We start from the raw sequence: 14,262 nt of genomic DNA on the forward strand, positions 1-14,262 counted from the left end.
GCACGTCCACGAGATGTCCCCTCAGGCTCCAATCTGGGTTACACCGGACTCGAAGAGCACCCAAACCAACGTGAGGTGGGGTAGGGCCTATCGCAGCGCAGGGCGCGATGGCGTCATTGAGTTGCCAGGCGGCTTCTTGCCCTCCAGTCGCTCAGTTGCCCTCAGTTTAGGGTCGTGATCGAGATTCGATTCGTACTCAACCGCCGCCCAGTGCATCCCGCGCGAGGGCAGAAGCTACGAAAGAGATATGTGAGCCCCGAACTGGAGAGTTGGAGGAAGTCAATGGAATTCAGACTTCCTTGTCAGATTTTAGCTAGTGCAGAAAGTAACGCCTAAAATCCCTGCGGCCTGGGAAGGCGGATGGGGGAAGAGTGCCTTTGTGTACAATCACTCCAATATAAAATATACGGGACTACTCTATGTGAGGCCCAGGGCTAGCATGTTCGAGGGCGAGGTTATAAAAAAACAGCCCTAGAATGTAGTCGGCTCGAAGCTCCCCTCTGTCATGTGTTGTGAGGCGGGAGGAAAGCAGGTGGAAGCCCCTTTTGGCAGTCTTCAGGGATGCCTGTTTGCATCCAGACACTGCAGTGAAACGGAGAGCAGAATAATAGTGTACCTAAAGAGAATCTAAGAATCCCCAGGGGAAGGAAATTGAGTCAGAAACCCTGTCCACTTATTTTTCAAAGGAATTTTCCAGTGATTGTGCACGAGGAGGACACAGGTTCCAACTTCTTAAGACACAAAACAAACCAAAAGAACTCCCTATCTTGGAACTTGTATCACTTCTCTTGGTGGAAGTCCTGAAAAAAAAAATTTTTTTTAACAGAGTGACAGAAGTATATTAATAGTTACATGTTTAACTTTGCACATAAATCTAGTTTGAAAAAGATGTATTAGTAAATAAGTACCTATTTCCCCCAGCCTTTAAAAACTTACATGAAGCCTAGGATAAATGTACTGAAATTAGATTTCCTGGGCAACCCTAGACAACTGTGTGGTGAAAGAGTATTTGCAAAGAGGAAAGCAGCTACACAATGAAAAGTTCCGAACTAGAGGATAATCGACTAAGCTGTCTTTCAAATATGACTTGTGTGATGCTCCTTTCCATATTTTGGTCCCTTCCACTTGCTCTTTAATCTATTATGTGCTGATTTTCTGCAAATAATACAATTAAAAACTACCCCTCAGAGCAAAAATCTGCAATAAAATGTGTAATAGTTTGTGTATAGTAGCTGGTTTAATATAACATTATCCAAATAACTAATCAGTTACTACTTTTGAAAATCTGTACTAAGAAACATTAAAAGCAACAAAAGACTGTCTCTGTTCCAAATTTAGGCCTATTTGAATGATTTTCAATATATAGCCTACCTCAATGTAGGGGTTACATCTAGTAAAGTCTTGCTGATCAGACTACTAAGACTGTGATTATATATATGGTCTACTAGGATCTTGGTTGATTCCCTTCCTTAGCTGAATTATATTAGATTCCTTCTATGTGTTTCTCGTATTGAGGAGAATCATTAAGAAAGGATCCATCATCCACATGCTCACATAAAGCCCGCCTCTCCACCCCATACCCATGTCCCACCCCCCATAATAAAAACCACAGGTTAGTTGTGAGAAGTCCTGAATTTTAAATTTTTTAAAATGTTTTATTTATTTCTGAGAGAGAGAGAGGGACAGAATGAGCAGGGGAGGGTCGGGGTAGGGGGGAGATATAGAATCTGAAACAGGCTCCAGACTCTGAGCAAGCTGTCAGCACAGAGCCCAACACAGAGGTTGAACCCACAAACCATGAGATCATGACCTGAGCCGATGCTTAACTGCCTGAGCCACCCAGGTGCCCCAGGGAAGTCCCTGAATTTTAAACCAGGTCAGACCCTACAAAACAATCTAGCTCTGTTATAAGGTTATAGGGGAATATGTTTTAATCATAATCTTTATATTCATATGTAGAAAGGATATTCTTTGTCTCTCCCTTGTCATACTATTGCAGCAAATAGCTCCTTGAGCTAAATGGAAAAACATGTCTGGTTTTAGGGAGCATGCCTTGACCAATTCCTCCCTAACTGTCTCTCTGCCCCCTTGGGCTGCGGGCTGGATAACAGAACTTTTGAGTCATCGCTGGAATAAACTCATTAAAGCCTCTTCTTCATAACACCATATCTGTAACTCAGGTGGGTGAGAAGCATAAAGGAAGAAAACAGACAAGCTTTGTTGTTCATCCTTAAGAAGTTACCCTTCTGGATAGCTAGGGTGTTAGATCATCTCTTTATTAAGTGTACATCACAAGAGAAAAACAACCAAGTCAGCAGATAATTACTCAGGATGTCTTTAAGCAATGTAGTGAGGCATTGGAAGATGCCCCAGAATGGGGGAGGATGGCTTAACACAAAGCGTTTGGCAGTTGATCATGAATTCTTGTTGAGTGAGGGAACCAGTCGGGGGAGGGGTTGGCTAAGAAGGGGAGAGTCTGACTCCTGGGGCCAAAAAACTTGGAGAGATTATTCCACCCATAAAACTACTTTGAAAGAAATTGGTGAAAGATGTTAAAATCCAGCTTCAGGCAGAGGAGGATGGTATGAACCCAGTAGTTATATTTAAGATTGTAGTATCTATATTTGCAGGTCCATATTGCAAGCCCACATTACTTCCTCCCACAGCCACCCTGAATTGAGGGCAGAAGAGAGAAAGGTGAAATAAGATAACACCACAATTTCTTTTTAAAAAGTTATGGGTCAGTCTTATTCTTGGTACTACTTTTAAAAAATCTGTTTTAATTTTTTAACATTTATTTATTTTTGAGAGACAGAGCATGAGTGGGGGAGGGGCAGAGAGAGAGAGAGAGAGAGGGAGACAGAATCAGAAGCAGGCTCCAGGCTCTGAGCTGTCAGCACAGAGCCTGATGCAGGGCTCAGACTCATGGGCCACGAGATCATGACCTGAGCCGAAGTCGGACACTTAACCAACCGAGCCACCCAGATGCTCCTCTTGGATACTTTTTTTTTTTTTTTTTTGAGGTCTCGTCTGTATTTTCTATTTAGATATACTTGAAAGTTGTCCTACTCTTGTTTTTGGGTTTGTACCACGAACAAGCCTGTTCCAGTCCCTCACCTGGATTCCAGAGGACCCTAAAACCTCCTCTTTGAAGACAAGCTGCTTTGATGATCTTCTCACTTTAGAACCTAGATTCCACATTCTACACCCTCACAGTTGTTCTCTGGGCATTTTCCAGCTGGCCTGCAGGCAGTATAATAGCATTCATGTATATATGATCTATATGTAGTGTGATAATGTCTATTTTTTTTCTCTGGCATAAGTTAAGAAAAACATCAAAAGACATTTCATCCAAAGTAAAATAATATTTTTCATTAATGCCAGTAGAACTTGATTTTTGGAAGCAGAAGCAGAAGCATTGGAATAGGAAATGAATTAGTTTTGGTTTTGCTGAAATGGTTCATAGTTTTAAAAGTTTGGAAGTTTCTACTGGTAGAAGATTCAAGCATCAGCAGATGGGTTGCAGAACTGCAGGGGTGGGGGGACAGAGAGAGCTCGATGAGTGGAAATTGCTTATCTTAGGTGATCAGCTAGGCTTTCTGTCATCTTCAGCCTGGTGGCTCTGAGCACAATGAGGTAGGAAGGCATTGGGGAAGCAGGAAGCAGGTGGAAGAGGCAAGTTAGGAAGCCTTGGTCAGGAGCTGCAGGAGGGAGAGGCCAGCGTAAAGGGCACACAGGCGGGGCAGGGTGTCTGGGTCCCACATGTACTGCGGGCCCGATCTCTGCACTTCGAGGCCACTCAGCCCCACTAGGGCCTCTGTGAGGGTCAGTTCCTCTTCCCCAAGGGAGGAGAGCAGGTCAGGCTGCAGAGGGAAAACCCCCTCTTTATCCTGTAGGAAATTCTGTTCCATTGTGCTCTCCACCTGCAACGAACCAACATAGCATGAAAAGAAAGAGCTGGAAACCTGTCTTCCTTTCTCCTTACTCATAACCACAGAGAGAACTACCTTTCTCTTTTTTTTTTTAATTTTTTTTTTAATATTTTATTTATTTCTAGGAGAGAGAGAGAAAGACAGTGTGAGCAGGGGAGGGTCAGAGAGAGAGGGAGTCACAGTCTGAAACAGGCTCCAGGCTCTGAGCTGGCAGAAGGACTACCTTTCTCTTATTATAACTCCTTTCATTACATTATCTTACATTACATTACATCACAACCCCGTGTGGGCCTTTGAACAGCCCTGTACAGTGGGCAGCGCTTTTCTTTTTAGCCCTGTTGTACAGACTCAGAGACCGTAAGAGATTTGCCCACAGCATTTGGCTGTGAATAAGCAAAACCAGAGTTTTCTGACTTTTCAAGCTGAAAAACCCAGATAACGGCACAGAAATTTACTCTTCTACTTCTGGTTGTGAAATAGCAAAAAAAAAAAAAAAAAAAAAAAAAGAGGTGAGGAGAGAGAGAGAGAACACAGAGAAAAATGAGCAGTGGGCATGAGCCCCTGTGATATGACAGAGGTCCTCGAGCCCAGTCATTAGGCTCAGTCTGTGTCCTTCCATTGGTTCTAGCTGACTTCCTCCCAAATTTTTTCCAGCACCTGCTCTTTTTTCTCACCAGCTTTAGCTGCATGGGTAGGATCTTTTTCTCTATCGATTTTACCAGAAGCTTCTGCTGGGCTTCACTTAGCTCTGGAGGGGAAAAAAAAAAAAAAAAAAGCAGAGACATAAATGTGTGTGGTGTGGGTACGAAGGGGACTGCAGACTCTAAATGGGTGCACTTCCAGAACATCAGCGTTAGTTAATCCACACATTTATCCGCGGTTGAATGCTTGCTGCTCTATGCTAGGCACCTTTGCTGGGTGTGTCAGGTAGAAGTCATAGCCCTTCACTCAGGGAACCCGCAGCGTAGCGAAGATAAAGCCACGTGCAGTGATAATACGGGGTATTAGGGGAGCGATGGAGCAATACACAAGGGGTCTATTTTGGTCTTGGCATTTGAGGGCAGGTTTTTTAAGGGGACAAACATTTCAGCTTACTCCTGAAGGACTAGAGAATTCTTCTAAAGGGCAATGTTTCATGCAGAGGGAAGAGGATTCAGGGCAAGATCAGAAGATGTTAGTCTCTGAAATTAGAGCTAACAAATTTTGGGGCGCCTGAGTGGCTCAGTCCATTAAGTGACCGACTTCAGCTTAGCTCATGATCTCACGGTTCGTGGGTTGGAGTCCTGCATCAAGCTCTCCACTGACAGTGCAGAGCCAGCTTGGGATTCTCTTTCTCTCCCTCTCTCTCCTTCTCCCCCACTTGCGCTTTCTCTCTCTCAAAATAAATAATAAAATCAAATAAAGCTAACGAATTTCGATAGAAAAATGATGAGGTTAGCTGTATGCAGAAAATTTAAATATGTGGCTGGTAAAGCTAGGGTTACTTCCCAACCTCTATTAGCAAGACTAGGCCACCTTCCCAGACTATCCACGGTACCCAAGTGATGCTTTAGGAAGGCAAACACATTTTTAAAAAATTTTTATTAGTTTATTTTATTAAATCAATCTCTATGCCCAATGTGGGACTTGAACTCACAACCCTGAGATCAAGAGTTGCATGCTCTACCAACTGAGCCATCAAGGCACCCCTATAATCAAATTCCTTAAATGTAGGTATACACTACTTAACTGTGGTATAATTTGCCTGGCATTCATTCATTCATTCATTTATCTGGGAATTCATTCAGTGATTCATTCCTATCACTGAAAAGGTATTTAAATGAAGACCTTATTCTCCACTTACCTGTTAGGGCTCCAAGGAAATAGAGGATGGCACCCATAGCCTCCTTTGGTAAAACGACATCTTTTGGGAGTGCCTCCAAGGTCACTTCATGTCCTTTGTCTAGAGCCCCTTCAAGCTGTGGGGAAAGGTGGGCAACTATGTAAGGTAACACAGGGAAGGGGCCAAGCACAGTGCCTGGCACATACGGTCCCTGGAAATGTGTTAACTCTCATTTCCTTGCTTCTTTATCAAGGTACCAAGTCCTAAAAAGTACTAGACTCCTTGGATTTCTTGGTCTCTGAGGCTTGAACTCTGGAAAGGAAAGATTCCAGTCCTCTTTCCAAGAAAGGGGCCTGCTGGCCTGCTGCCTACCCTCTGTTGTGCCTTGAGGGAATCTGCACTGTTTGCCCTTTTCCAGAGGAACGAGGAGAGCAGTGGCGGCTGGGCAGTCGGGGGGGGGGCGGGGGGCACCCGGACATCCACCCACTCGAGGAAGACATCATGTACTGTGGACTCCCCTGGCCACTGACCACCTTCTGTTGTGTCAGATCCCCTGGTAGTTGTGACGCTAACACACATGTCCACCAGCAACCTTCTTCTGCCACCTCACCGTGAGTTCCAAGTCTTGTAGCTCCTTTTTCTTCCCGAGAAGTTTGCTGAGGGAGGTGAGCAGGGAGCTTTGCCCTACTCGGCTCAGCCTCTCCACTTCTTGGATCTCTCTTTGAACTTCTTCTTTTAGTGTCTTGAAGTCCTCATGTTCCTCCCCTATTGGGATAGTAAACTTGGTAAACACACCGTGTGCCATCTGGCAGCCCACTCATTCAGTCAGCATTCTGCCTCCAGGGCTCCTTCACGCAGCCTCTCTCAAGCCCCTGTACTCTGCTCCCAGCCTGAGCCTGGCCTCTCTTTCTTCTTGACCAAGAAACGGGATTATGAAGTTCCCACTAGCCTTGATTTGAGGAGTTGTGGGAATGGTCTGGGCGGGGAGGTGGACCAGGACCCACATTAATCTCTAAGGTGGGAGCTGATTGTGCCTGGGCTCTCAAGCCCCATTCTGCAGCAGTAGAAAATTGAATTCCCTTTCTCCAAGACTCCAGCTAAAAGTTGAGAAGAAAGCCTATTTCCCCTTCTTAGTCGACAAAGAATGACTTTGGTGACTGAGTGAAGGCTAGCATGGATGGGTCTATATCCATGGATGTGGGTAGATTAGGGTTAGCTTGGATCTTGGCCTAACCCTTCAGGGCCCTGGCATCCTAAGAATATGTCCTGGAGAGTGGCTTCCTGGAAGTAGCTCCAATCACCAGGAACTGGGACTCAGCACCTGCCTTTCCCTTCCTCCACCCCACTGCCTCCACACCAAAGTCTTAGACAAACTTAAAAAATTCCTTACCAGTATCGGATGCCAGGATAACTGAGGGGAAAAACAAAAGACAAGAATGTACTTCCTCCAAAAAAGTAGCCATGCCCAGGGAATGAAACATTGATGGGGGTTAGGAAATCTATCCTGTCTCCTGGGATATCCCAGCCATCTTAAGGCTCCACTTGCTCCATTTGTGGGAGGCAGGAATGGGGCAGGAGAGAAGCTAGTGCAACGTGAAAAGGGGCTCCTGGATGGATTGACTTGGCATCACTCAATCAATCCAGGAGTTGGTGACTCAGTGGCTCCCGTCCTGGGTGCTAGGTGGCAGAGTTGCAGATGTGCGTGGGACAGGTTATAGCTAATAGGCCCTCTTGAGACAACAGCCCACCTGGGTATCCTGCCCCAAGACTTCCCCCTCCCACAGCTTTTTCCTAAGGTATTGGAATTTCTGCCACCTTTTGGGGACAGTTGTTTGCCGAGACCTGCTCTGCCATGTTCCCCGCCAGTCAGAAAAAGATTGGAGTTTTAAAAATCTGTGTCAAGAAAGTTGCAGTGAAATGAGAGGAAACACTTACAGGTGAACTTCTCCTCTGGCTTTTCTGAAGACAGAAACAATGCACATATGTCAGCATAAAACCTATCTGTGCCTTTTTATCTAGAGCAGATGTCAAGGCAGCTTTATCAGTGATCATTATAAAAACCCACAGAGATTTATGTTAGCTCAATCCCCTCTTCTCCCCCCCCCCACCCCAATTTGGGAACACACATGTCTCCAAGTCTCATTTCTGCTTCCAATGGTGCCTTCCGGTTTCTGTCTTTCTGGTTCTCTGTCTTTCTAGGGCAATATTCATGTGCTTCTATCTGTCTTGCCTAAAGTTGAGGATAGATCTTTTTGGGGATTTGGGAAACAAAACCAGGGGCTTCTTGGGGGACACTGGTATATGCTATTAGAGGGCACAGGATTAAGAGGATGTCAGGGTATGGCAGAAGATATGGGAAACCAGGTAGCAATTTCACTTACCTCCAGGAGGGAAGGTTTGCATGTTATCACTGTAGATATGTGGAATATCTGCAGAGGTGCAAGAGAGGGGAGAAGAGGAGGACCCTTAACAGCTACCCACCTTCCCTTCTCCATTCTCAAGTCCACGGGCTCTGCTAAGGGCTAGATAGGCCCCTGTCCCCAAATGCCTCACCTAATCCCCTGATCTATCTCTACTGCTAGAAGAACTCTTTTCTTCCTTTGTAAATCCTATCTCATGACAACACTATTTTCTGTCTTGTATCTTAGTACTGGGGTCTGTGTCTATTTCCTCCACTGGCCACAGACCTCGAGAGCAGAGGCTGTGCTTGTCCATCTCTGTGCCACCTTTCCCCAGCTAACACAGTGCCTAACACAGAGGAGGTGCTCAGAGCCCAGGGATTCCTTCACTTTCTCTCCAGAGCAACCTCTGAAGTCCTGTCCCCGGCAGCTGGGCCACAATACAACACACTCCTGCACGCATCCCCTGACTTGCCACAAGACGGGACCAGGATGCCTCAGTACTAATGAGGGTAATTCTTTTTAAAATATTTTTATTTTTTTAATGTTTTTATTTATTTCTGAGAGAGAGAGAGAGACAGCATGAGGAGGGGAGGGTCAGAGAGAGAGGGAGACACAGAATCTGAAGCGGCCTCCAGGCCCTGAGCTAACTGTCAGCATAGAGCCCGACGCGGGGCTCGAACCCACAAACCGTGAGATCATGACCTGAGCCGAAGTCAGATGCTAACAGACTGAGCCACCCAGGAGCCCCTAATGAGGGTAATTCTTGTCTTGAGGGGAGAACATGCCAGTGTCTGCTCACCCCACTCATCTTTGCCTTTGACCATCAGCTGTCTCACTCGAAAGGCCAGGATGCAGCCCTTGGGGATGGTTACGGCCTCCTTGTGGTTTATGGATCCCTAGGATCAGACAATGAGGATTTATCAACCTGCAGAGATTCTGAGACATGGGGTGGGGGAGGGGTAAGTGAGGAGATAAGAAGTCGAAAACCCTTTACTGGTGTCCCAGACTGTCTTTCCACCAGTCTGGATTCCATGGAATGAGCTTCAAAACCCTTTTGCACCATCCCGCTAACAATCTCTCTCTCTCTTCCTGGTTCAGACACATGAAGGAACTTGGCAGACCTGCTCCGTCACCTGCCTGTGTATCTCTGTCCTACCTGAGTTCTTCCACAGGCCCCAGTGCCTTCTTCCTCTTTGCCATGTACCTCCTGCTCCCCTCCTCCAGGGAGCCTTCCATGACTAATCCTACTCTCAGCTCCAACTCATCCCTTGAATATTTATACAAACTAGATTTAGGTATGTAGAGCATTACCTAGGTCGAATTTTCCAAGCCTGTGTTCTCTGACGTGTAACCTGTGTGTCTCCTTCACGAGGCTGAGAACCTTCTGAGAGCAAGGACGTCTCTCCTGTACACTGGGAGCACCGTGAGGGAAAACCCATGACGATGAGTTCCCCCTTCCCTGTGGAATCTGGCACAGGGATCTGCCCACCCAGGGCACCCTTGCCAGGGAGGATTTGTGTCTGCCCAACAGGACCCTGAATCTTGAAAAGCAAGAAGGAGTGGGTCATTTTTAGAATCCTGGGTGGGCAAAGTTAATGCGTTAACGCAGCCTCTGAGGAGAGGCTAAATATAAGTGCGTGCGTGCGTGCGTGTCTGCGTGCGTGCATGAGCGCGTGCGTGCGCCAAACCTGTAGTCCCAACGGGGCGAAGAACGGGAGGGAGAAGCAGCCCTCCGCCTTGCCGGCTCTCTCTAGAGTGACTTCCTGCACAGTCTCCACCACCTCCATCACCACGTACAGGTTCTCCCCTCGGCTTCGCATCTCCTTCAGGAACGGGTGCTCGGCTGACAGCTTCCTGCGGCAGAAGAAGCATTAAGGAATCAGCCAGAACCTCTCCAGGCAGGTGCCACGAGCTTCTCTTTCCTTCGGCCATTCCCAGGAGCTGGGCAGGGTGGCGTCAAGGAAAGGGTGAGGACTCTGGAGTAAGACCGAGAAACCCGATCTCCCACTTACTAGCAGGCCAGCCACTCGGAGTCTTGGGTGCCTCATCTATAAAAGAAGGATAATGATCCTTCCCTCCAGGGTTGCTGAGGGGGAAACTGGGAAATCATCTGGCACAGCTTCTGGCCCAGAACAGGGCCCCGTGGTCACGCTTTCCCCCTTTGCCCTCTGCCTTGGGGTGCCTTCCCCTCCCCCCTTCCTTAGCCCTGTTCGTCTCTCCTGGGGTCCTTTGTCCCCATCTCTCATCCTGTCCCTGCTGTTAACCTCAGTTCCTCTGACCCGGTTGCTTGCCTACATAAACGTGTGCTTTGATCTTTACTCCCTCAACTTAGAATTCTGTTTCTTTCCTTCACTTTATCGGCAAGGATCCGGAAGCTACGCCCATACACACTGTCTTTACTTCCTCCCTGTCCACTCCTAAATTATCTTATAGTTTGGCTTCTAGTTCTCCTCCTGGACTGAAATCCCAACGGCCTCCCACCCACCAGAGTCAAAGACCTTCCCTAACTCTGCGCAACACTGACCCCTGCTGGCCAAAGCCTCCCTGCGACTCTGTCTCAGGGCTTCCAGTCCCCTGTGCTCCACTGCTTCTGCTCCCAAGCTTCTGGCTTCTAATCTCTATTTGTTCTGTCTACATCTCCTGTGCTAGTTTCTTTGGTTTCCTAAAATTTTACATTCTCTAAGATTCTGTTCTTAGTTTTCTGCTGTCTGAACTCCCTCAAACATGTTCCCCTGCCCCCAACACCACACAGGCTGTCTTCGCCTTGACTTCTCTCCCGAGCTCGGAGCCCTCTTTTCTAACTGCCTTAAAATTTTTCTTTTAGGGGTACCTGGATGGCCTAGTCGGTTGAGCATCTGACTCTTGGTATAGGCTCAGGTCATGATCTCATGGTTTCGTGAGTTCGAGCCCCGTGTGGGGCTCCGTGCTGACAGTGTGGAGCCTGCTTGGGATTCTCCTCCCTCTCTCTCTGCCCCTCCCCCACTTACGCTGTCTCTGTCTCTTTCAAAATAATAAACTTAACATTTTTTTTCTCTTAAACCTGACATATAATTGACATATAACATCATATTAGTTTTAGATGTACAACATATGCAATGCACTGCCGTTAACCATGGCCACTCAGCTAATGTCTCACTGGACCCGCAAACTCAAAACGTCCAAAAGAAACTCAGTCTTTCTCTCCAAATACACTTCTAAAGTCAGTCTTCTGGTTTCTGTCAATGTCATCACTTGGGTCAGATCTTAGAGTTATCTTTTCTTAAATTCTCATGTATTTCATAATTTATTTTGATAAAAGTTGTATATATTTAAGATATATGACATTTTTTAAGCTTTTTTTTTTTTTTTTTTTTTTTAGTAATCTCTACACCCAATTGGGTCTTGAGCCCACAACCCCAAGATCAAGAGCCGCACGCTTTTCTGACTGAGCCAGCCAGGCGCCCCACAACATGTTTCGATGGACATATACATAGAGAAATGATTACTGCAGTCAAGCTAATTAACATGTCTGTCACCTCACATAGTTACCATTTTGTGTGTGTGTGTAGTGAGAGCACCTGAAATCTACCTTCTTGGGAAATTTCTAGTGTATGGTACAGAGTTATGAACTGTCGTCATCAGCCTGTACGCTGGATCTCCATCTTTGACAAAACCTTCTCCCTCACCCTGCAGTCGGCTGCCAAGTCCAGTCCGTTCTGTCACCCCAGAGGTCCCCCAGCCCCGATGGTTCCTCCCTCTTTATTTTTAGTGCTCTTCGCAGTTAAGGTCCTCATTTTTGCATCTCTGATGGACAGTGGGACAGTGTCTTGCCCAATCTACCTGCTTCCAATTCCTGTCCTTCCTCTGGCTGACACATTTCCTTTCATGTGGCCAGATTAATCATGACACATTAAGGCGTCATCAGGGTCTCCCTGAAGCCTGCAGAATAGTTCCACCTCTTTGACCAGATGCCTGGGTCCTCCATGGTCTAGGCCTCCCTTCCACTTCCCACTTGCTCCACTCTTACCCTTTCTGTTCCTACCAAACCAGCTCTTCATGCTCCCTAGAGGTTCTGAGGTTTCTCACCCATGTGTCTTTGTAATGTCCTTCTCCCAGACTTGCGTGTTCAATTTCTACTCAGCCTTCAAGGCCTAGATCATGGGCTGCCTCCTCTGTGAAGCCCTTCTTCATCTCTCCCAGCCAGAAGTCCCTCTGGCCTGCCGCAAAACTCAGGCAAAGTCCTCCTGCGGCACTTACTACTTGTAGCCTTGGATTGTAGTAACTGTGGTATATCCCCCTCCCCCCCCACTCCTAGATTGCAAGGTTCTTGGACAAAGATGTTCTAGTGCACCCTGGCACCTAGTACGTATTTTGCACCCAGTGAGACTATAAAAATATATAAATATTTACTGGGTGACTTTCTGCTTGCCTTCCCAGTCCTCATCTCCTTTTTTCAACCACTACTTAACTACTTAAAAGTCAGTTCCCTGTCAAGCCAAGCATCTGAGGTGCCCAGATCTACCACATCGATGTGGCATCTGCCACACCCCTTGTGCTGCTAGGGCAGCATTCCCGAGGGCAGCCTGGTGTATGGATGGGGCTGAGCAGATGGCTTGATTTATGGGAGCAGAACGCTGTGCCCAAGCTTCACTAGGGAGCAGTTAAGACCCTTTCCTTTTTTAGTGTATTTTATAGAGTCATCGTTTAGGAAGGAGCCCTAAAGACTTTTATCGAACTGCATCACTTTTCAGGAAAGAAAACTGAGGTTCCTGAGAGGACAAGTGACTTGACTTTTCCAAGATCACGCAGCAAGTCAATGTGACCATACGCATCCTCATGTGCGGGTGGTGGTGGTGGGGGGTGGTACTGGAGGTAGTGGAAGGGTGGGGGAGTGGTTAATTAATGGCCTGGAGGCATCGATGGGCTGGAAGGGTCATTTTCAAGAGCTCTCCTGTGGTGACCACATAGGTGAAGGTCAATGTGAAGGCCCTGCCCTTCAGCTCAAGGCCCAAAGCACCCTTTCCGTGCACCATCCACCCCAGCCTGGTGGCCCTCCAGCCCTGTCTCTCTCACCTCTCCTCGTGCAAGGTGTCCAGAGCCTTAGGAGCCACACTGAGTGTCTGGACCTCCAGGGTACTGTTCCTGGACAGCCCTGCAGTCCCCGTCACCTTGACTGTCTTTGGCACGTCCACCTCTCCCTCTACTCGGGCATCCAGCATATTCTTAAAGCTAAAATTCCCAGAGTCTGTTGGATCTGCAGGAGAGAGAAGATGAAAGGGGCCAGGCTGGGAAGTATCCCTCTTCCCTTACCTGTTGGGAGAACTTTGGGCAACACGACACCAAACCACATCCGGGCAGAGGGAGATCTGGGCTCCTCCTCATAAGCCAGTGCCTGGCCCCTCTGTACTCGACCCCGTGTCTGAACTAACCTGAAGGCGAGCTGCCAGGTTCAAGCACATCCAGGAGGGTGTAGTCAGTGTGGACATATCGGGCACCCCAGAAGAGTGTGCTCTTCCTCTTCCTCAGCACCAGGCAGAAGGGATGGAAGCGCTTGAAGTCTATGAGGCTGTCAAGGGGTGTCAGGTCCCCTCTAGGGTTTAGTTGTCTGGCCAGGGCCCGAGTGACATTTTCAAATATGGTCATTTTCTCTGTGGGGGTAGGGGAGACAGGAGAGTGACAAGTTGGGAGACCAGGGCACTAGAAGACCCCTGCAGAGAGACATCACGGGGCTCAGGGTGTATGTGGGGGGACCTTCAAGATGCCTGGATTCTAGGAATGTCAGAGCTGGAAGGAACTTCAGGAGTCTTCTCTCTCTTTTTTTTTTTAATGTTTTTTATTTATTTGTAGGGGAGAGAGAGAGAGACAGTGTGAGCAGAGGAGGGTCAGAGAGAGAGGGAGTCACAGACTGAAACAGGCTCCAGGCTCTGAGCTGGCAGTCGGCACAGAGCCCGACCCGGGGCTCGAACCCACGAACCGCGAGATCATGACCTAAGCGAAAGTCGGACGCTTAACCGACTAAGCCACCCAGGCGCCCCAGGAGTCTTCTCTTTATGATGAGGAAACACAGCCCCGAGAGCTGAGACATCTTGCCCGAAGTCACAGGGCTGCTTAAAGAAGCCAGACCTTC

The 14,262-nt window shown here is 47.5% G+C and overlaps 1 protein-coding gene across 2 annotated transcripts; it reads right to left on the bottom strand.

Annotated features, from left to right (window-relative positions):
- Positions 1 to 3,315: 3,315 nt before the first annotated feature.
- On the bottom strand, positions 3,316 to 13,778 carry GSDMA (gasdermin A). Of its 2 annotated transcripts, none has more exons than XM_039227925.1 (11): positions 13,565 to 13,778; positions 13,209 to 13,389; positions 9,845 to 10,010; positions 8,956 to 9,052; positions 8,136 to 8,183; positions 7,690 to 7,713; positions 7,145 to 7,165; positions 6,365 to 6,519; positions 5,776 to 5,890; positions 4,607 to 4,680; positions 3,316 to 3,923 (listed from the first exon to the last, which is right to left on the bottom strand). In XM_039227925.1, exons 1-11 carry the CDS (start codon positions 13,776 to 13,778, stop codon positions 3,681 to 3,683), a joined length of 1,338 nt encoding a protein of 445 aa, XP_039083856.1. In that variant the 3' UTR covers positions 3,316 to 3,680. The 2 variants fall into 2 exon arrangements, with proteins under 2 accessions (XP_039083856.1, XP_039083855.1); XM_039227924.1 differs by having other exon boundaries at positions 7,133 to 7,165.
- Between the last annotated feature and the right edge of the window lie 484 nt (positions 13,779 to 14,262).

This window comes from Hyaena hyaena, unplaced genomic scaffold (genome assembly GCF_003009895.1).
Source record: "Hyaena hyaena isolate Hyena2069 unplaced genomic scaffold, ASM300989v1 scaffold_29, whole genome shotgun sequence".
Lineage (NCBI taxonomy): Eukaryota > Metazoa > Chordata > Mammalia > Carnivora > Hyaenidae > Hyaena > Hyaena hyaena.